Source organism: Microtus ochrogaster, chromosome 1 (assembly GCF_000317375.1).
Source record: "Microtus ochrogaster isolate Prairie Vole_2 chromosome 1, MicOch1.0, whole genome shotgun sequence".
Classification (NCBI taxonomy): domain Eukaryota; kingdom Metazoa; phylum Chordata; class Mammalia; order Rodentia; family Cricetidae; genus Microtus; species Microtus ochrogaster.
This window is the reverse complement of record NC_022009.1, coordinates 120,941,507-120,963,194: the sequence shown is the minus strand read 5'-3', so window position 1 is coordinate 120,963,194 and position 21,688 is coordinate 120,941,507. Positions and strand designations below refer to the sequence as shown.

Genomic DNA, 21,688 nt, shown 5'->3' with positions numbered 1-21,688 from the left:
TTTGGTTTTTCGAGACAGGGTTTCTCTGTGGTTTTGGAGCCTGTCCCAGAACTAGCTCTTGTAGACCAGGCTGGTCTCGAACTCACAGAGATCCTCCTGCCTCTGCCTCCCGAGTGCTGGGATTAAAGGCGTGTGCCACCACCGCCCGGCGAAGTTTTGGATTCTTATGCTTCTTGTTTACTGCATTTAGAATTACTGAAGCAGTTAGGCCATTTGTTGGATTTTAAAAAAAAAAACCCTCCTTCATTCAGAAGTATTTGCAAATTTCAAGGAAGACTAGGTTGTAGTACCATTGAAGTGTCATTTTCCTCTACTGGACTGTCGTGCAAGGCAACAAGCTCACTCCCCGTTGCTGCCCTGTGGGAAGAATGCTATTTTCAAAACAATCATTTTAAAAGGGTTGTCCTTTTCTATATGAAAATACAGTAATAACAAACAGTTCCCCTGAGAACTTGCACCAAGATTCCCCAGGATACATAAAATGCAGCTATCCAGCCCCATAGTGGCAAAACCCAGATCCCATACTGTCAAACGAGAACTGGAACAAAAGAGTCTATGTTCTTGGTAGTGCCTTAATTTGCAAGTTCTACTAGAGCAAAGGAGACTGAGTTCTCTTTCATTGGTGTATCTTTAAGCACTCCACCCATTCAGCGGATATTCCCAGTCTTCTTTCAACGTAAAATACTCTGCAGATTACCCGAGATAACCTCCAAAAAAAGCAGAGATCTAAATTCCCACAGTAGTTACTAATGTATGAAACACTGTGTATCCTTAAAATACCAAGCGTATATGAGTTAAAATATAGAAACACATAATACTATAAAGCTGTTCTCTTAAAAATGCTAACTCCGACTTTGCAATTCTGGCTACATGTCTCTTGTTCTGTGGGCCTGCCTTCTGCTGGAGGAAGTAAAGGCTAGGAAGAAGAAAATGCCTTGGCAAGCAGAAAGAAGGTAAAAACTCATTACCAAATGCTTGTACTATTTAAAAAAAAAATTCTACAAAATACAGACCTCCAAACTCAAGAAGAATGAGCAGGTCTGTTCTGTTTCTGCTAGTTAGAAATCCCTCATTGCCATTCCGATTTTTCTTATTTCACCTTTTTCTGTTTCCCCACTGCTCTCCGTGTGTGTGGTGAGGGGAGGTGGAAAGGAGTGAAGAAGGAGACAGAGAAGGAGCAGCAGGGATGCTTGTGGCTCCACTCTGACCTCTCGTGTGCACTCAGTGTGTCAAGGACACTGTCCCAGACACAGCAATTGGAACAAAGTCACAATCATGAGCAGCAGCTTAGCTTCAACAGTCAGTGGAAATGACAGGAAGAAGTTAAAAAAACCAGCAGGGATGCAGGGGTCCCCTCCAGAATGATCCATGTTGCCCAGCAATGTTACCTTTAAGAAGGTCACCGGTGTGACAGTCACTCCTGCTGAAGGGGCTGCTGGCACTTGGTCAGCTACTGTACCTCAGCGATGGCGTGCTGCAAGAGCCGCCTGTCTACAGCCAGGTCTCCCATCGCTACTTGGGCTTTAGGCTTTCCCATCGCTGATATCCACAGACCCTTGCCCCTCTTCCCTTACCGTTCATGTCAACCACAAGAGTAATGGATGGCATTGCCATCCCTTCCCCAACAGCCAGCTCTGCACGCAGCTTGTCCCCGCTGAAGGAGCTTTGGACCCCAAGGTTCCAAAAATACGTATGACAAGGGTGTAAATATTTATGAATTTTAATACCTGTTATGAGACAGATGCAGTCCATGCAGTGGGGTTTATGGTGATACATACATTGTGATAACACCTGCTAGATAGAGGGTCCATATTAGCTGTGAAGCCACCCTTGTCTGTAACAGTCCACCTGATCCCAGACAGTGTCCCACGGAAAGCCTTACTAATGCCATTTTATAACAGAAAAGAAAGGAGAAAGAGCGAGCAACGACAAGACCTAAGCAACTACACCGTTTGAACTTGATTGACAGAATTGTTGCCACAGTGACGGCCAAGGCTAATTGTCAGCTGGGCAAAATCCAGAATTACCTGATAAACGGGCCACTGGGCATGTCTGTGGGGAGGGGCGGTATTGTGACTGGGTTAGCCGAGAAATGGCACCAATCCCTGGGCAAGGTTGGCGAGGGTAAAGAAGGGGAACTGGGTAGTCGACGAATTCAGTGCAGGGTGACCAGCTGCCAAGTTCCTATGTGACTGTAATGTCCCCAAAACAATGGACGGTAACCTCGGAGCTAAAATAAACTCTCGCCTTAACTAGCTTTTGTCAGAGGATTTTATCACAGAAACCGTACGGCTTAGCGCATGCCTTAAAATAGCAGAAAGGTCAGAGAGCACTCACGAGAGACAAATAACCAGGAAGGGCACCAAGCCGGTGGTGTCAAGTCACTGTACTGTGTATGACAAAGATGTGACAACTTAAAATAGTCCGCTTACAAAAGCTCTGAGTTAAATATAGGACCTGCTAAACAAGCACTGAGAAAAGCAACATCGCGTCAGTCACTGGTACGTCTGTCAGTTTCAGCAGCAAGGAAATACCACCTGCAAAACAGCCCCGTGTCTCGGGAGAGATGCCGGGGCTTCAGTTTCCCCGCACTGCTTCGGAATAGAGGTGTGGCCAAATGAACCTCGGCTGCCGGGTCCACGATTTCACAACCCACCCTGCAGCCTACAAGGTCAAGATCGCAGACCCTCCTAAGACCTGCTCTCTGAGCTCTGAGACAAAGAACAGTCTTGGTTGTAGGAATGAGAAAATTGGGAGTGTTACCTCAGTAGTAGGGCCCTTGACTGGTATGTATGAATCCCTGAGTTAGATCTATAGCATCACAGCAAAAGAAGAAAGAGAAGAGGGAGGGAATTTGAGGGAGAGGAGGGTGGGGAAAATGGGAGAGAGGGAAGCAAAAACAGCAGCCCCCTCAACATTGCCAGAGACCAATGAATCACCAGCTTTGATGAATAAATATGTGTCTATATACACCGGGGATCAGTTTCCGTTCATGAAGGCCGTCTAGGAAACGAAAAATGACGTGGAGAATGGTGGATCACGTTTCGGCATTTCTGCCACTGGCTCACGGATAGGCAGATATGACTTGCAGGAAGCTATGGCAGTGTTTAATGAGCAGGGAGAGTTGGGCCACCCCAGACCTCCCACTAGGGACAGAAACACACCCCCGCAGGAAGTCCTTGGTTGTAATTACCGAACCACCTTGGAGATTCACTGGCTTGTTTAGAGGGATTGTCTGTGCTGAGATACCGAAGTCTATCTGCTCGGTTTTCCTTTTTGACTCTCTCGCTCTCGGATTTTTTTTTTTTCTTTTCAGGAGACAACAATGGCTGGTCTCTACAATTCGACAAGTACTTTTCCAATATCTCCAAACTGACTCCACGACCCCCTTCTGCATGCTGTAAGTAGCCACACAGCAGATGAGTTCATGGTAAGATGCCAAGCTATTCCGTTTTGGATACAGCAAAATTTCTGAAAGTCGGTTAGAGTGTTCTAGTTGCAAATGTTTTAAGAAAAAAGGCCTTGGTTTGGAATCCCATCTTCAAGTGCACCTGGACTCAATCAAAGCAGGTATCGCAAACACAATTAGTGTCGGCGGTCAGGGTTGCTGTTTTCTAGAATGCCCTCTTTGCCCACCGCCATAAACTCTGCAGCGAAGGAAAGCAAGGAGATGGAGGAGGGGAGCTGCTGCTTGGGTCCTAATGTCTGTAAATGGAGAACGCTTGCGTCTGCCGTTGAAACCACAGATTTTTGGAAGCCAGAGTCACTGCATCTGGCTATGCAGTCACTTGCTGTTCACTTGCAGACACTGCGCAGGGTACAGAAGGGAGAAGCCTAAGCTTTCTCAGGTTTCAGATCAGGGATACTTGCTAAAATAATGCCTTTTAAGTGCCCTTTGTCAGTTAATAAATTATTGGACCTGTAATGTCAAAGCTCTCCTCACAAGCCTAGGGCTGGAGGGCAGGAGGACTCTTTGGCTGTATTGTTTTCCACAATTTAAAGTTTAGCTTTTCAAATTGCTAATACTTTTGGTCTTCACTCCTCAAATGAGATTGATAGGCTCCCAACAATTCCCCATATAAAGGCCTGCACATTTCCCCCACCCACCCATGAGTCTCAGGGGCACCCACCAAGTTAGGGCAGCATCACACCTGCCTCTCAAAAGAGGGGAGCCAAATAATTGGATCCTCAGAAAGCTAAAAGTCCAGGGGCAATGCAGCTCCTGTAGGACCCTTGCCTAGGGTTTGTGGGGCGCCAGGTTCAATCTCTGATACTGCTGAAAGAAAAAATGTGAGCTAAAACCTTTTTGAAGAAAACAATTTAAAAGGTATAGCACTGCTATTAATATAATAGAAATATGAACTAGTTGTATTATCTTAAAATGTAATTTCATTTTCCATTTTATATATTAGTTTCCATTTCTTACATTTTAATTGACTTTTATATCTCACACTATTTAAAAATTGAACTGAATCTTCTATTTTACTACATTCCAAAAAATTTTATCGATTTAATGCTAAGGTATAGGTATTAACAGAATGAAATCAATAACATATTAACAAGTTATAAGAGGCAGAAATTGAATGGCAAATGAAAAGGTAATGGCTCAAAAAAAATATTCTCTAAGAAAATGCTTGGTAACGGTGCACATATGTCAACCAGGAAAAACCCGATGTGCAATGTTGTCATGACAGCACCAGAACCCTGGGTAGTAGGATCTGGCATCCAAGACCATCCTGGGCCATGCAGTGGGAACCTGTCTCCAAAAACACTGGAAAGAAACAGGGGAGAGGGAGGCAGAAGGGAAGAAGGAGACAAGATGGAAGAGGAAAGGAGGAAAGAAAAGATAGAGGAAATATAAGAGAGCTGGGAAGCTCTTGCCGAGGAAAGTTCAGTGACCACATCCAAAGCTCGGGTCACTAAGGTCAAGGAGAGGAACCAGCGGCTTACCTAACTTATAGTTTGTAAAGCAAAAATAATGGGGGAAAAACAGACAGAGTTAGTCAGAAAGCCCTGTTTAGCCCACTCTGTCACCGTGGAAGAGATTTGTCATAGGTATAATTAATTACTCAAGGATTGTGGCACCACACAGTAAATGAGGGTCAAGATCAGCACAGAGGTAATTTTTTTATCAATACTTAGAAGACATACAAAGCTCGATTTTTAGTTAGATTTCTTTAGAGAGAGTGGGGATTAAAATTCCTAAGTTAAACCTCTTTTTCAAGCAGTACATGAAATACAAGTACAGGATAAAAATCTTGGGGTGAAACTTAAATTAAGGTTCCTATTTGCAGCACTGCTCTCGTATCAGATTCCTGATGGAAATTCACCTAAGAGCAGCTCAAAAACATTTTTGGGTGTTTGAAGGGATGTGAGCCACTCACATTTTAAAGTCCGCTCCTCGGAGGAAGGTCGTGGGAAGCGTCACACACAGGCAAGCCAGTGCCTGACCAAGTTTAACTTTGAAGGATTTGAGGAAGAAATTGTTTACTCAGTGTCCACAAGCACTAACTGGCTAACGCTTTCATCTTTTTCACCCAGCTGAAATTCTTACACGAACAATTTTTAATATGATTTTATATTGAACCCACAGCCCTTCTACCTCTGCCTCCCAAATGCTGGATCACAGGTGTGTGCCACCACGGTCTGCAGAACAGGTACAACTTTGGGATGTGATGGGATTCAGTTCTTCAAAGGCTAGTGTACAACATCATTTCCCGTCATACATAGGGTGATTCTTGCCTAAAACTGCACTTACGGGGTGAAGCTTTGCCGGGCATTCCAAGGTCACTGACATTGGGTGGTGGAAAGACGCAGAATGGGATTGGGCGGATGCTTTTAGCCATCATGCAGGGCTGGAGTATCTTAAAGATGAGATTCGGCACATCTAGAATCCCCTGGAGACCTACAGTGCACACAGCTAAGCAGTTTGTTGATATGTGTATCCCGTGTAACTTACACAGTATGGTTTCTGCTCGCTGTGGATTGACACTCCCAAGACAGTGAGGGTTGCCCTCTGCTTTACTCCTCCCTGGTGCTGGGAGCTTCACGGCTGCAGCTATGGCTGCCAGCACTTACTGCCCCGGTGAACAAGGGAAACCACTTCCAACTGTTGTCAATCAGGAACATGGGTAGCCATGTCTACCAGCTTCTTCAAAGCAGCTAAAATTACAGTGCTTTCAATATAATTGCTTATTTTTAAGACAGTTATAGCTCACTTAAAATGCTGTGTGGACAAGCAGAAGCTCCTGAAGGGTTTCTGCTGTCTCAGTCCTCCACCCTGAGCTACCCAGGAAAACCCTTCTGAAAGGATGAAGACCATTCAGTGCTTAGGTCTCCTTTCTTGCTTGCTTCTGGTTCAAATGATTTAGTCTTCCAGCAAAGGCTTTATTTGTTACTTCCGATCCTCATTCTCAAGCAGAAGCTTGCAAGCGGACATTAACCCCCCCACACACACTACCACTTCTCCAGCTAGAGACAGAAGCAGAAGATTTCATTCATTTTGTGGCAAATGAAGGTCAATCCGATATTAAAAATAAATGGGTGGAGCTGGGAAGATGGTTCTTCTGCTCCTGCCCTCTGCTCTCGCGTCCATCCCACTGTGTGTGATTCCTCTCCTTATCTCTTAGGTCTAGAGAACTTAGAAGATCCTAAGGAACTTTGTTCAGGAAACTCTCTTTTTTCCCTAACCCCAAGTTAGCCAGATTTCCATTAACATAACAAAGATGTGAGGTGTCAAGAACATTTTCTTCTCTTGGAGACCTAGAGTTTGGTTCTCGGTGTCCACTACCTCCCACCTCTCCCTCCCATCCCCACCCTCACCAGCAGATACTCAGAATCACCTGTGACCACCAGTGGCAAGAGATCTATCTACTGCCCTCTGGGCACCCAGGAACAAACACACAAACACACACACACACACACACAATCAAACACATGTGCTCAGGACCACACACACACATATACACTTGCACAGACACACAAAAATCAATCTTTAAAAGAAGAAGAAGAAAGGAAGAAGGAAAATGGATGGGCTCCTCAATGCGTGTTTCCTAATGTTAATGCTGGACCAGTCTGGTCTTGAAGTTAAATTCAGAGCAAACTGTGGAACCTTAATTTAAAGCCTTCCCCCAAGCGCTTGGGTAAAGAAAGCATGGTAGACTTTTATACTCGTCAAAATTCTCATGGCTTTGCATTTCTTTCTCTTCGTCCCCCTCCTCTCCCCGGCCCCTCACTTTATCATTCCTGCCCGCTTTCTCTCTGTTCAGTGGTTGGCTCTGTGCCCAAGCACTGTATGTGCCGAGATCTAGAGCTTGACTGTGATGGAGCCAATTTACGAGCTGTCCCGTCAGTTTCTGCCAATGTGACTGTAATGTAAGTAGCAAAGATTGGCTCGTCCTTAAGGCTGGATAGAACGGCAGGGAGACTGCCCGGACTGACACCAGGTCACTCCTGACGAGGCATTTGTGTTCAAAGACCGCTTCATCTGTCCATCAGTTATAACGAACTTTTCGCACATAGTTCTAAACACTTTTAAATACTAGGCCTCACCTCAAGTTACTCCATAAACAATTCTGTGAGGTGTTACTACTCACCGTACTTTATCCAAGCAGAAGATGCTGTCCATTTCGACCATTACGGGGGGGGGGGGAACTAAAGAAAGGACGATCCCCTGCTTCCCCCATTGCACAGAAATTTTATTGGATGCTTATTGCAAGAGCTGGTTTGGAGTTTATTATACAGGAAGACACTTTCGTGTATTCTTGAGTACAAGTAAACTTAATTTACTTGAGGAACAAGTAAAATAAATTGGATAAATTATTCCCAGAACTTCACATTTAAATTAACTTCTAAATCACCTTGACATTGTGGTCCTTTCCTGTAAAATTCAAACTTACATACAGAAGACAAAAGGAGTCTATTAGGAGTAATACCGTCTTGTTGGGCTCAGTGTTTGTGGTGCTAATTTCTAGTTCTGGTTATTTGAACTCAACCAGATGTGAGCAGCACACAAACACATAGTTTTTTGGTCCAGATTTTTTTTTTCAAGAATTCAATGGAAAGTAAAAGTCTCGATATATTTTTTTATTCAGCCGGTTGGGGTTGGGGTTTTGTTTGTGTGGGCTCTTCCTCCATGTGTTTTAATGTCTTGTGACTCTGGCTTTCTGGTTCATGCAGACACAGTAAGAGTAACCCTTGAGTATACAGGTGTTGGCAAGTCTTGCCTTTCTCAAACAACCTACCAGACAACCCAGATGCTTGGCACACAGGTAAAGGAGCTGCAGCAGAGTCCCATCAAGTTGGCAGAGTCTGGGTACTGCCCCGTGGATCTCAGTCTGGGAACATAAACAGAGAACATAGGAAAAATTATTTACACGAAAGCGACATTTCCTGAACAAAGAGGAAGTATCTGTTAGTGTTCCTCCTTTCTCACCTCCCGTGACTTATCATAGCAATTAGTCCTGCTAGAAGAAAAGTAATGATTTCCCCCCAAGGAAACTGAAGGAGGTCCTAGGAAGGGTGTCTATAAATTCCTTGGTGAGAGAAATAATTATCACCCCCACTGATTGCATCGAGTTGCTGGAAAATCCAAATGAAAAAACTGGTGCAGCCAACCTGACTTTTCATTTGCCCACAAATAATATTGGAATCCATTTGCCAACAAGCCAACTAACCCTTGTGAAAGAAAGGAACAGAGGAAGAACGCTAGAGGGAGGGAGGTCCGGGGAAACAGGGTAAAAGGTTAAATTATGATTCGATTTAAAAAAGAAATGTTCTGACCACATATGTATAGTATACATACATAAATAGATATGTATTAGTCATCTTTAACCTAGGAAGGAAGGAAGGAAGGAAGGAAGGAAGGAAGGAAGGAAGGAAGGAAGGAAGGAAGGCATGCAAGGGCAGGAGGGAAGAAGAGACGGAGAGAGGGAGCGATGGAGAGGAAACACTAAAGCTAAGATCATACCCTGCTAGAAGACAAGTGGAAATCATGGGTGAAGTGACTTCGGGGCACCTACTCTGGAGTACAGATGCATGGAGGAATGAAGAGGCTCAGTCCCAGTAAGTGGGAATGACCAAGACTTCAATGATAGATTTCTTATTTCAACTTAACATTAGCATGTCAACAGGCATTTATAGATATAGGTTTAATGCTCAGAGGTCTAACTCTACAATATTTGACTATTTGTGATTTTTTAAAAAGAATTATTACACTTGGGGTGTAACTCAGTAATATTGTACTTGCTTAAGATGCATGAGGCCCCTGAATTAATCATCAGAACTGTAAACACACACACACATGCATGCATGCATGCACGCACATGAGCACACACAAACTGAGTGTATGTATACCAATAAATATAGCTATACAGCATTGTCCCATACTTTTGATTAAACCACTTGATTCCAGTTGTCCCTATAGACTCTTCTCTGCAGATCCTGGCTCAATTTCATAACTTGTTCCACTCTGTTTGTTCTGTTCAAGAAGGAGAAAATATCTCTAGACTTCAGTGTACATGTATTAAAGACTAAATATCATATTCCATTACTGAGTTCCTCCAGATTTTGAGTTGCAACTATTATAGAAAAACTTCAGGAATGGCTTAACTCACATGTAAGAAAAGTATCTCAGAGGCCAATCATCCAATGAGTATTTACTGAAGTTGAGACTTTCGGGAAATGTTTCAAATAAATGCTAAAGAGATGGGCAAACACAGGTAGCTGTGAATATTTATGCATTGTTCTTGCTCAATAAATGTTAACTCCAAGAGTTGACTTTTATATCCCCGAATGCAACCACTGAAAAGTGAAGCTCTGGCCTGCCCTTCGCTCTCTGTGACAAACACATGCTATATATGAGTGTGTGTATGCATGTGATTTAGTGAGGAGCCAAACAGGATACCAGATTTTAAAATATAAAGGTATCTTATTGATAAAAATGTGGGGGGTTTCATAATCAATGTAACTAATATCTACCCTTTTTAATATGAGGATATTTTGAAAATATAAATGAAGCTATTTCTTAAAATATTTTATATCATTTAGAAAGAATGATACTTGTCTATAAACCCTAGGGATGCGTTAATAAGGATCCAGCTTGTCAAGAAGGATTTCTTGGAAACCCTTGAAGAAGCCTACCTCCCTGTATGGCAATCCACTCCACTGGAAGGTGGTTAGCCCCTGCTTTAGGGGTTCTCATAGAATCATACTTGGCCCTCTCTTTAAGAATATTAAGTGCTTCCATGCATAGTCTTTTGGGTCCCAATCTTCTCTTACAAGAGGGGGAGAGACCATCATCTCCATAGTTTTTCTAGATATTGTTCAAAATTTTGGTATAGAAACACCGAAAGACTGTAAGACAGAGTTTGGTTCAGAAGCTCAGTCAGAGCACTGGTTAGAAAGGATGTAGGGTGAGCTAGGATAAAGAGAAGGTTCAGCGGTGGCCCAGCCGCCCAGAGGGGCTTGGAGAAAGCGTGACTAGTTCGGCTTTGTCAGTCACTCCTCAACACATCATGAAGCCAGTGCATCCAGCTCAGGCTCCAGCTCAAGATCGTGGGGTAGATATCATTAGAAGTAAGACATTCAAGTGAAAATCTGCTCAGCAAGACCGAACTATGTGTGTGTTTCAGGTCCCTGCAGTGGAACTTCATAAGAACGCTCCCTCCCAACGGCTTCAGGAAGTACCGTGAGCTCCAAAAGCTGTAAGGAAAACTCTAACGCTGGGCTTGCAATGACCCTGCGGTCTTGTGTGCTTGTTTCCTGTTCCTTCTGTAGAGAATAGCATCATAGCATGCATTAAGTTTAATAATCCCATCTGGAGAAATTATGTGCCCCTTATCTGGAAAGGGGCTTTGTAGGCAAAGCTTCTGAGTGTTTCTAGGAGACATTCTAGTAAAAAGCTCAGATAACAATTCCTGAACAAGCTGGAACCCATATGCTGTGGCTCCTCCACCATGCTCCACCGAATGGAAATAAGTATTTCTGCCTCCTCCTGTCATGGATCAGCTCAATGCTCATCTCAGAGAAAGTGTGCTATACATTTTCCCAACTCCCCTTCCTTCCTCCCCTATCCCCTTCCAACCACCCTAACTGCCACACTCCCAATTTACTCAAGAGATCTTGTCTTTTTTCTCCTTCCTAGGAGGATTCATGTTTTTCCCTCTTAGGGTCTTCTTTGATGTCTAGGTTCTCTGGGTTTGGGAGCTGTAGGCTGGTTTTTCTTAGTTTTATGTCTAAAAGCCACTTATGAGTGAGTACTTATTACATTTGTCTTTCTGGGTTAGCTCACTCAGGATGTTTTTGTCTAGTTCCATCCATTTGCCTGCAAATCTCAAGATGTTATTTTTTTGTTGTTGTGCAGTACTCCGTTGTGTTAATGTACCACATTTTCCTTATCCATCCTTCAGTTGAGGGGCATCTAGGTTGTTTCCAGGTTCTGGCTATTATGAATAATGTTGCTATGAACATGGTTGCACAAATGCTTCAAATTTTTATAATAGTTCTACTGATTGCAAATGTCATACAATGTATTTTTTATCACATTCATCCCACACTCTCCCCAGGTTCGCCTCCCCACCCTCCACCTCCCCATTCTTCCCAGCTGTGTGTTTTCTTTCTGTGTGTGTCTCTCAATGACCACTAAGTCCAGTTTGTGTTGCCCATATACTCACAGAGGGGTGCCATCCCTGGAGCCTAGTCAACCTACCAGGGCTCTTAAAGAAACCTGTCTCCCCCTCCTCCTAGAAGTCAGTAACCATCTATAGCTCCTCAGTTAGGGGTAGAGGCTCATGATGCCCTCCCCTCCCATGCTAGAGTGTCTACTGACTTGACCTTATGCAAAACAACATCTATTGTGAGCTCATGAATGTAACAGAGGTCACATCCAGAACGCCTGTTCTCCAGACCTCTGGTTCTTACCAACTTCGTACCTCCTTTACAACGGTCCCCGCACCTAGGGCAGGGGTGTGATGCAGATGTCCCAGTTTGCCGAGCATCTCACGGCACATGAACTCTGCACTTTGACCCATTTTTAGCATCCCCCGCATGGAACCATCTCTGAAGAGGTCCAGAGCTGAGTAGACCCACACTTAAAGGGCAGTTTGATACTGTATGCATTTACACCTTCCACTTGTAAATAGAAACTGGCCCAAGCTGGCACAAATTTGGCAGCAAAATACCAGTTTCAACTAGTTGATCTACCGTATCCCCTTTCCTCTCAAGTCAATTTCTAATTTCAGTAAAAAGACTCTCAGTAAGATGCGCTATCTCGGCTGACAGAGGTCATCCGCACATGCGCGTGCCGGTACCACTGCAGGCTCTTCCATCCTGCCAAGCTGATGTTTTCCTATTTTCTCTTTGCCTGCTCTTGCTCACAGGTACCTGCAAAACAATAAGATTCGCTTCGTGTCCGTCTCGGCTTTCAGAGGACTGCACAGCCTCACCAAACTGTGAGCACAGATGGGGGCACTGAAGGGGGGCTAAACGGTTCCCTGGACCGACAGCATCCTGTCAGGCTAACCCATTCCAGCCCAAACCAGTTCTCCTGCTCGAGGATGGTGCCAAGGGTCTGCAAGTAGTGCAGAAGGGACAGCCATTGTGGTTGAGGCACCACAAGCCCGTGGGAACTCGTGGTGAGCACTCACCCACCTCATGGCTGGGAGGTAAGGAAGAGAAAGACATCCTTCAAGTGCACCACAGAAAAGAGCATCCCCAGTGACGTGAGGATTCCCACAGGGACTCCAGAAAGGTCCTCAGTCCCTCCCAACAGTGCCTCCTGGGAGCCAAGCCTTTGACCCGCAGAAACCTATCCAGCAGAGTAGGCCATTAAAACATAGGCCAATTCTTTAGCCAACTATGAGAAATGAAAGGTGAGAAACGACGCCGTGGGTGGCAAGGGCCCTTAGAAGTCCAAGCTGGAAGCAGCCGGAAGAGAGTGCTGTAGGAGGGGACTCTGGAAGGGTGATGACAATCGCCACCGTCCTTCTCGTGAAACATCAAAAAGAATAAACTCAATTGCGGTTGTGTCTTCTTCCCAGGTATCTCAGCCATAACAGAATAACCTTCCTGAAGCCGGGAGTGTTTGAAGAGCTGCACAGGCTGGAATGGCTGTATGTCTCATTTGTGCGACATTTCCTTGTATTAGTTCCGATGTGCCGAAAATACATGTGTCACTCTGCTCTCTTCCTGCTGACAGGATAATCGAAGACAATCACCTCAGCCGGATCTCCCCACTCACATTTTATGGACTGAATTCTCTCATTCTCTTGTAAGTACTCAAAACAAGCAGGGGGGCGAGATGGCTCAGTGAGTGAGAAGGTTCATGGGCAGCCTGGTTCAATTCCCCGGACCTAAGGGGTAGAAAGACCAACTGCAGCTGGCTATCAACTCTACATAAAGACTGGCATACACACACACACACACACACACACACACACGCACGCACGCACGCACGCACGCATGCACGCATGCACAAACAGCAATAAATAAGTAAATCAATGTAGCAAAAAATTTTAAACTATTCCAATTGAAAAAAAGAGACAGGAATAAAAGAATTAAGGCTTTAAGCATAGTAGCATTAAATTTGCAATTATTAAATCCTAAAGGAAGCTCTCTTGACTAAGACCTACCTTGCCTATATTCTCTAAGGCTGCTTACGGGTCTGACCATTTTGTAACAAAGTCCTACCAGACCAGTCAGCACAGACTCACTGTGGTGCCTCAAGTACTCCTAAGCACTGCCCCTCCTACCCAGCAACTCCCCCCATCCCACCCCCACCCCCGCAAAGGAAAAGCCTCAAACGCGGCCTTTGTACAGCCCACTGCTGATGGGCGCAGGCTTCGTCAAAGACTGGCATTGCTGCTCCCTGCATGAGACCTGGCATGTATAGAAATGTTCTTACTACCAAAGCACTTCAGTACTTTGGGGTGTGTAGAGAGAAGGCGGTGGGGAGACTTGCAGCTTGAGGGTCTAGCAGTTTCCAAATAGTAACAATAACTGTGTTTGCCTGGAGATAGAAAAGAACCAGAAAATGTGATGTTGGTGGTCTCTTTCCTTTCTAGAGTGCTGATGGACAATGTCCTCACCCATTTGCCTGACAAACCCCTCTGTCAGCACATGCCCCGGCTACACTGGCTGTAAGTCACTCCCTCTCTCTCTCTCTCTCTCTCTCTCTTTCTCTCTCTCTCTTTCTCTCTCTCACACACACACGTATATGTATATAAACGTATATTACATATATATTTACATATATATTACATATTCTGAATTTGACTACTTAAGACACCAGGGGCCTTCTGTGCCAGGTGGTTAGTGCATCGTTTCCTTGTATTATTTTATTGTATTTGTATATTAAACATACTCAGTGGCTAACTCCTCTAAACTTTCACCAAAATGCAATATCTGGAAGAGAATATATATATATACATATACATATATACATGTATATATTAGAGACGGGAAGAAGGAAGACAGAGATGAAGTCACGTGGTCGGCATCACACTTCCTTTTCTGGCTGCCAAATCACTCACCTATTAAGTTGGCACAGAAAGCTAAGTCATTTTCATGTTATCCCCTAAATTCTAAGCAGTGAGAATGTGTTGCTTAACACTAATCATGAGAAAATGGGGGCTGTGGGACGTTTTGAGACAGTCCCTTACCAGTTCTGTGTAGTTTATTTGGCACAGTGGCTTTACTGGTAGCAGATATCACTATCGCTCCACTAGGGAGAGGTCAGTCAGCAGTAAATTTGTTTATTTAGAATATAGGTTTGGTCAAGTGTGGTGGCTCACACCTGTAATCTCAGGAGGTTAGAACAAGAGGCTGGGGAAGGAGAAGCAGCATAAGTTCAAAGGGAGCCAGGTGTATGGATGAGGCCATAGAAAAAAACAATAGACTAAAGGGGTTTGTTCTGTTTTAAATTAAGAAATAACCAAACTTATTACTTAAAAGTTCAATCCACAAACTGCCTACCAGAATCAGGAAAACCTTCTACATCTTGTTTTATAAGAAATATTCAAAAGTTGATTGTTTGGTATCTAAGTCCACAGCAAACTAGAGGTCTTAAATTACAAGGACAGAAAGATGATGAGAAACACCGGGTTTGTGAGTAGTGACAGCTGTCAGCCCCATTGTAACACAAGAGAAAGGGGTCATATAAAAAACAAAACAGCTTCGGCCTGTGCTCACTTAGAATCCCTCAGGAGAAGCAAGCATTTCACACGCATTTCTAAGGTCAGGGGCATTTTGGTGCAACAGCCCAGCTCTTTCTGTACGTGGACAACAAACTGAAGCCAGAACGAAAAGGAAACATTGAATCCGTGACCTTCTTCGTAAATGAAGCCTGATTCAAAAGGGTTCTCTAACAGCCGTTTTAATTAGTGATGAAAGACAGCTGAGCAGTACTTGCACAAGCAATCAACAGTTAAAACGGTGGACCTTGTGAAACCAGAGCGGGAGCTCAATGGTTCAGAGTTTACTTAGTGCGCGGCATCCTGCGTTGAATCCCAAGCGCACACGCGCACGCCCGCGCACACACACAAATGTGAATTAAGACTAATTTTTTTCGTGAAAACAAGGTTTCATTATGTAGCCCAGGCTGGCCTTGAACTCACTCACGGGTATCCTCCTGCCCCAGTCTCCCCCGTGCTGAGATTATAGAGATGGGAGCTAACTGCAAGCCAACAGTTTGAGTATTTTTTAGAGAGCACTGCCACCTGGTGGTAGGTTCATGATTAACCCTTGGCAATAAAATAAAAGGAATTTTAAAAAATAAATAAAAATTTTAAAAGTTAAAAATAAAATAAATAGAAATAAAAATACACATTTGATTTAAAAACCAACAAAAGGCCTACACCAAGTCGAGACTCTAAGCATTAGCGGCCAGAGGGTCAGTCGGCTGTTCGTTCTACAGCCTGACTTCAAATGCATTTCTCTTAGAATACTCGCCATCCTCACTACACCTTCATCTTCAACGGACTCGATTTTTAGATCCATTAATTCCCAATCCCCCCCAATCTTTCAGATATATTTCACTCGGTCAGTGTCAGCCTCGGCGCAGTTCCCGGCAGTCCCCCGAAGCTGGCGGACACTGGCTTTTCTCTAGAGCTTTCCGACTTTTCCTTAGCGGTTTCGGGAGCTCTTCCACACGTGTATCGTGCATGAATCACTGTCTCTTCTGAGTAACTCCATGCCATCTGGCGACCATAACACTAAGTGTGCGATGCCCCTAGATCCAGGGGCAGTGTCCAAGGCAACGTATCACCCCCTTCAGCTCTGCCAGCTTCTACCACGCACCTAGTGATGGGGTCAAAGAAGAGGGGCCGTGTGAGAACAACTCCAGCTGGGGACACAACTCAGTGGTAGGGCACTAACACACTTGATGCTCCGTGCACAAAGAAAAAAAGGTACCTTTCGATGCTGCAACTAGGGTTCTTGAGATGACAGCCCCACACAGTGTGAGCACTCAAGGGGTCTACGGTTTAATTTGATTGTGTTTTATTTTTATGTTCTAGGGACTTTGAAGGCAACCATATCCATAATATAAGAAATTTGACTTTTATCTCCTGCAATAATTTAACTGTTTTGTAAGTACTATTTTTTTAAAGTAATATCGACTCTCCTTACAAACCACACTAATCTTGTCTATGGGCAGAACCCGGCCTGAGTGTGTGCAGAGGCAGGAAGGTGTGATGTCTTTGTCTGTGCGTGTGAAATAAGCCAGACTCAAAGGCAACACTGCATGTTTTCTCTCATAAATGGAATCGAATCTGTATTTGTGAAGTGTGTGTGTGTGTGTGTGTGTGTGCGCGCGCGCGCACGCATGTTATGAAAGTAGAAAGGGGACCATGAGGAGAAGGAAGAGATCTTGAGGAGCTGAAGAGGAGAGTAAAGACACCAATAGTGCACATATCACATCAAAGCAAACTCAAGGACCATTTGGAGAGAGGAAGGGAACAAGCAAGAGTAAGGCAGGTGAGATTGAGGGCAACAGAGGGGTCACGGTATGAATAAAAATGAGGTATTAAGGCGCATATATATATATATATATATATATATATCCCATTATTTTATAAACTAAGTTTAAAAGTTTTTAAATAAAAGAGTAGGAAGCCCTTTGAAATTTCCCAAATTAGTCATTTATGCTGGTAGCTAACAGAGATCGTGAAGAAGGGACAGGGACAGGGTGTGGGGCTAAAGTACAGCAAGTGCGAAGCATGTGTGAGCTCCTAGATTCAAACAACCCCCCCCTCTCTCCTATCTGTCTCTTTCTCTCACTCACACACACACACACACACACACACACACACACGCGCGCGCGCGCGCGCGCGCGCGCGCGCACACGATCAAGAACAAGCACTACAGTCTGACTCGTGTTTCCAAACTAAAGAGACATTGAACTGGTCCATTCAGACAACTTTCTCTCAAGCATGTCAATCCTAATTCTATGCTCTAGCAAACAAGAGCTCTGTGGTGCATGGAGTCTTTTGTTAGACAGACACACTTTGCAGATTGAGGAGGCAAGTCTAAAACAATTCCCATGCTCATAGCTGCAAAACGCTCAGTTCTTGTTAAGGAGAGGTGAGGTTTCCCTATTCCTTTCAAAGCCCTTCTTCATTTCTAATTACAAATTTAAATTACATTTCATATGGTCCCTGTTTAAAAAGACTCAGGAAATTTAAGAATAAAATTGAACTGAAACTGGGTGTGGCGGCACACACCTATAACTGCAACTCCCAAGACACTGGCGCAGAAAGGCCATGAGTTTTAGGCCAGCCAGGACTGCATAGTTGAGACCGTTTTTGAAATAAATAATATCATACTAATCAAAAATATCCTGACATGAGGATGCACTCTATCTTGGTCTGTTTGAGGGGCCCCTGGCAGTGGGATCAGGATCTATCCCTCATGCATGAGCTTTTTGGATCCCATTCCCTATGGTGAGATGCCTTGCTCAGCCTTGATGTGGGGGAGGGGGGTGGAGGACGCTTGGTCCTGCCTCAACTGAAAGTACCAGGCTTTGTTGACTCCACAGAGGCGGTGAATGGAGAGTGGTTGAGCAGGAGGTGCGGGAAGAAGAAGGAGGGGAGGAAGAACTGTGGTTGATATATAAACTGTATAAAAATTTTAAATAAACAATGCACTCTATATTCATTATCTTTGTAGCAGTTATATTTAGTAATCCATGTGATCATTATGTTGACATGTTAACGCTTACTTTTCCTTTTACTTTCAGGGTAATGAGGAAAAACAAAATTAATCACTTAAGTGAACATGCATTTACACACCTCCAGAAACTAGATGAATTGTAAGTTTAACTAAATATGTATTAAGAATGCTCTTGTCCATTTTACTTTGTATTACTTATACATATAATGTTCATATATTTCAGAAATATTAAATTTCTCTTTCCAAACAGTATTTATATGTAACATGGATCACAAAACAATTCAGATAGCTTACAAAAGTAAACATAAAATAAAATATGAAATAAATAGTTGAAATAAATTAGGTCAGAGCTTGAGATACGGCTCATTGGTTAAGAGCATGTACTGCTCTTGCAGAGGACCCCAGTTCAGCACCCAGGACCCTGTCGGTGGCTTACAAGGACCGGTAACACCATCTCTCCAGAGATCTGATACTCTTCATCCCTCAAGCTCTTCCACGCTTGTTCACTTAGCCACACACAGACACATACAAAATTTTTAAAATAATAAAAAAATCTAAAAATAAATCATTCTGCCCTTCAAAGTTGATTAACCAACTAGCATAGGCGACATAAGCTCAGCTTTTCTCCTGTTTGTACCCTGGAGGTGCGTGGGGGAAGTTACATTTTCTGTTTGAATTTAGTCACCTAATTCAAGCTCACCGAGACGTGTTCTTGTTTCAAAGAAGCTGCAGTCTTTCTCATGAAATCTGTCGCTGGAGAAATGTCACCGCTTCTGCTGCTGAAAGCCCTCGTAGCTCCGAGGTGACGTCATGTTAGGCACCCCCTCTGCACATGTGCATCCTTCCCAGGAGAGTAGAAGCCTGTGCATCTCTCTGAAAGAAATTTGAACCTTAAATGGCATGCTTTGAGGTCGTCATAATGAACCCGCGCAAAAAGAAAAACCAGGGCCTCAAGTCATGTTCTCAAACAGAAAAGGAGAAAGGGAGGAGAGAGGCTGAAGGGACATCATACAGTCCATAAATGAAATTAATATGTCAGAGTCACATTAAATACCATCAGTGATCTGTCTCCAAGGAAACATGAAATGGAGGAGGAGCCCATGCTGGCCTTGCTCACACTCAGTTATAATTGAGAATGTCCATGAACTTCTGATCCTCCTGCCTCTGCTTCCCCAGTGCTGGGATTATAGGTGTATACTACCATGCCTGGCTCAGGATAAAATGTTCTGTGCCCCTATTCCACTCCCTCTGTGAAGCCTCTCAACTTCCAGGACCTGGAGTGGTAGGGCACATGCTGATAAGGAGAGAGGCTGTGACTCCAACGCCCACAAAAAGGCGCCACTTACTTCTTGGTATTTAAAACAAGTAACGAATGGAGCTGTTGGAAAGTTGCAAATGGTTTTCTAATAAATTTTCGACCAATGAATGAAGTCTTCAGAAAACAATAATATGATTTGCTTGCAATTGTTTCTCTAGGGACTTGGGAAGCAATCGGATTGAAAACCTTCCACCAAACATCTTTAAGGATCTGAAGGAGCTGACACAATTGTAAGACATTAACTTACCACTTCCTTTATCTTACTTTTTAATTGTGGTAAAATATACATAGAACTGAGTCCTCCATCTGTTTCTGTACCACTGGATTACATCAAGATCTTCCATATCATCGTTCAGCTCTCACCGACATCCACCCTCCTAGCTTTCCACTGAGTACAGAGCTGACACCCTGTAGCCAGCCAGCAGTAACGCCATGTTCATCCCGCTGCAGTCCTGGCAAAGCCCCGCTGTGCTCACGCTCTCTGTGTCCTAGTTGCCATCTTGTGGCTGGCTTATTTCTCTTTACCAGACCAACATGGTGCATCCGTGTGGTGGTCTGTGTCAGAATTCCCTTTGCTCTGAAAGCTGAAACAGCACCTCGTACACTGTATACAGCCATCTGCCAACGCGTGGGCTCTTAGGGCTTCCACCTGTGTGCAAACTCATGTCTGGATGCCCACACTCAGTCATTTGGGTTCTATGCACCTTCTCAGCTCACAGCAAACTTAAATACACCCAATGAGGGCATCATAAATTAAAACTGTTATTTTTAAAATTCATTTAATGTACCTACCCTATCGACTATGGTAACTTAGGAACCAGTTCACTGTAGAGTATCAGTTTTGTGCTCCTGTGTTTTCATGGCTGGCTGGGAGCTGCAGCACACATTATATCATAACACACACTGCTATCCCAAGGAAAGATCAAATAGGATCTTTTCCCTTATCCCTTTCTCCCTTCCTTCCTCAGTATTGCTGTGCTGGAATTCAGGGATGCAAGTACCGTACCACTAACCACCTCCCTTAAAGTACAGCTTCCACTAAAGGTTGTTTATCACTGTTGTAAAGTGAGAACATAACAAACCAGAAACCACCTCTACACCCCTCGACATTGGGGGGCTGGGTCACATGGCAGTTCTACTTTGGTTCTGTTTAATTCTACTTCCTATCAGAGCTGTGCCATCCTTCATCTCTACTATCAGGGCACAGAGTTCTCTTTTCTGCAGTCCCAACACCTGCTGCTTTCATTTTTCTGCTCACAGCCGTCTCAACTGAGCATCCTTGTGGGTCTGATTTTCATCGCTCTGATAGCAGTGATGTTGAGCATCTTTCCCACGTGTTTGGTCACCTGTTTGTCTTCTTGGGGGAAGAAAACCACTCAAGTTCTTCATTCATTTCCACGTGAGCTGCTTTTGCACTTGCTGAGCTTCGTCTTCATCCTTCCTGGGGCTCAGCCCCAGACTCGTATTTTCCCGCTATTGTGGGTGGCAGGTCCTTCTGATGCAGTGTTCTTTAATTTTAATACACTGCCACTTTTTAATCCTTTGCTTTATCGTCTATACTTCAAGTTTCACAATAAATACATGACACTGCCAAATCCACACAATGGAGTTTTCTTCCTATATTTTCTTCTAGTTTGATAGCTTTCTATTTAAGCATATGAACATGGTACAGAAGGGTCCGTTTCTATTTCTTTGCATAGGATATTTCAATTTTCCCATCACTGTTATAAAGATTGTCCTTTCCCTGTTGAATGCCTTTGGCACGTGTGCCAAACATTATCTGATTATGCCTGAGTGGGGTTGTTGCTGGGCTCTGTAGTCAGTCCTTTTGGTCTGCATAGCTGTGGGTGACTGTGCAAACCCTGACTTCCTTGTTCTTTTTTTCAAGATTGCTTTTGCTGTTTGGGCTTCTTTGATGTCTTACATGAATTCATAAACTTTAATATGGACTGAGTCTTCCAATGCCATGCACAAGAATATCTTCTTCACTGGTGTTGATCTGGTCCATTTTTTGTTAGTGTAGGAGGCTACCACAGCCTGGCTAATTTATAAACAATATAATTAATTTTGTGTGGGTCACTGATCTTGAAGTTCAGGAGTTCAAAAGTCAAGGTCAGATCTTGTGAGATGTAATTCATCCTCAGCCATATGTTGTCTCTAATAAATAAGTTAGCATTTTCGAACAAAGTGCTTCATATATCTGTT

At 43.8% G+C, this 21,688-nt stretch overlaps 1 protein-coding gene across 1 annotated transcript in view; it reads left to right on the top strand.

Annotated features, from left to right (window-relative positions):
* The window catches only part of Rxfp1 (relaxin family peptide receptor 1), an 85,430-nt gene that overhangs the window by 46,022 nt on the left and 17,720 nt on the right, over positions 1-21,688 (top strand). Inside the window, exons 3-12 of the mRNA XM_005344126.3 lie at positions 3,317-3,400; positions 7,269-7,374; positions 10,632-10,703; positions 12,378-12,449; positions 13,038-13,109; positions 13,196-13,267; positions 14,061-14,135; positions 16,512-16,583; positions 18,233-18,304; positions 19,642-19,713. Of these exons, the coding sequence (XP_005344183.1) occupies positions 3,317-3,400; positions 7,269-7,374; positions 10,632-10,703; positions 12,378-12,449; positions 13,038-13,109; positions 13,196-13,267; positions 14,061-14,135; positions 16,512-16,583; positions 18,233-18,304; positions 19,642-19,713 (769 nt within the window). The remainder of the gene's footprint in view (positions 1-3,316; positions 3,401-7,268; positions 7,375-10,631; positions 10,704-12,377; positions 12,450-13,037; positions 13,110-13,195; positions 13,268-14,060; positions 14,136-16,511; positions 16,584-18,232; positions 18,305-19,641; positions 19,714-21,688) is intronic.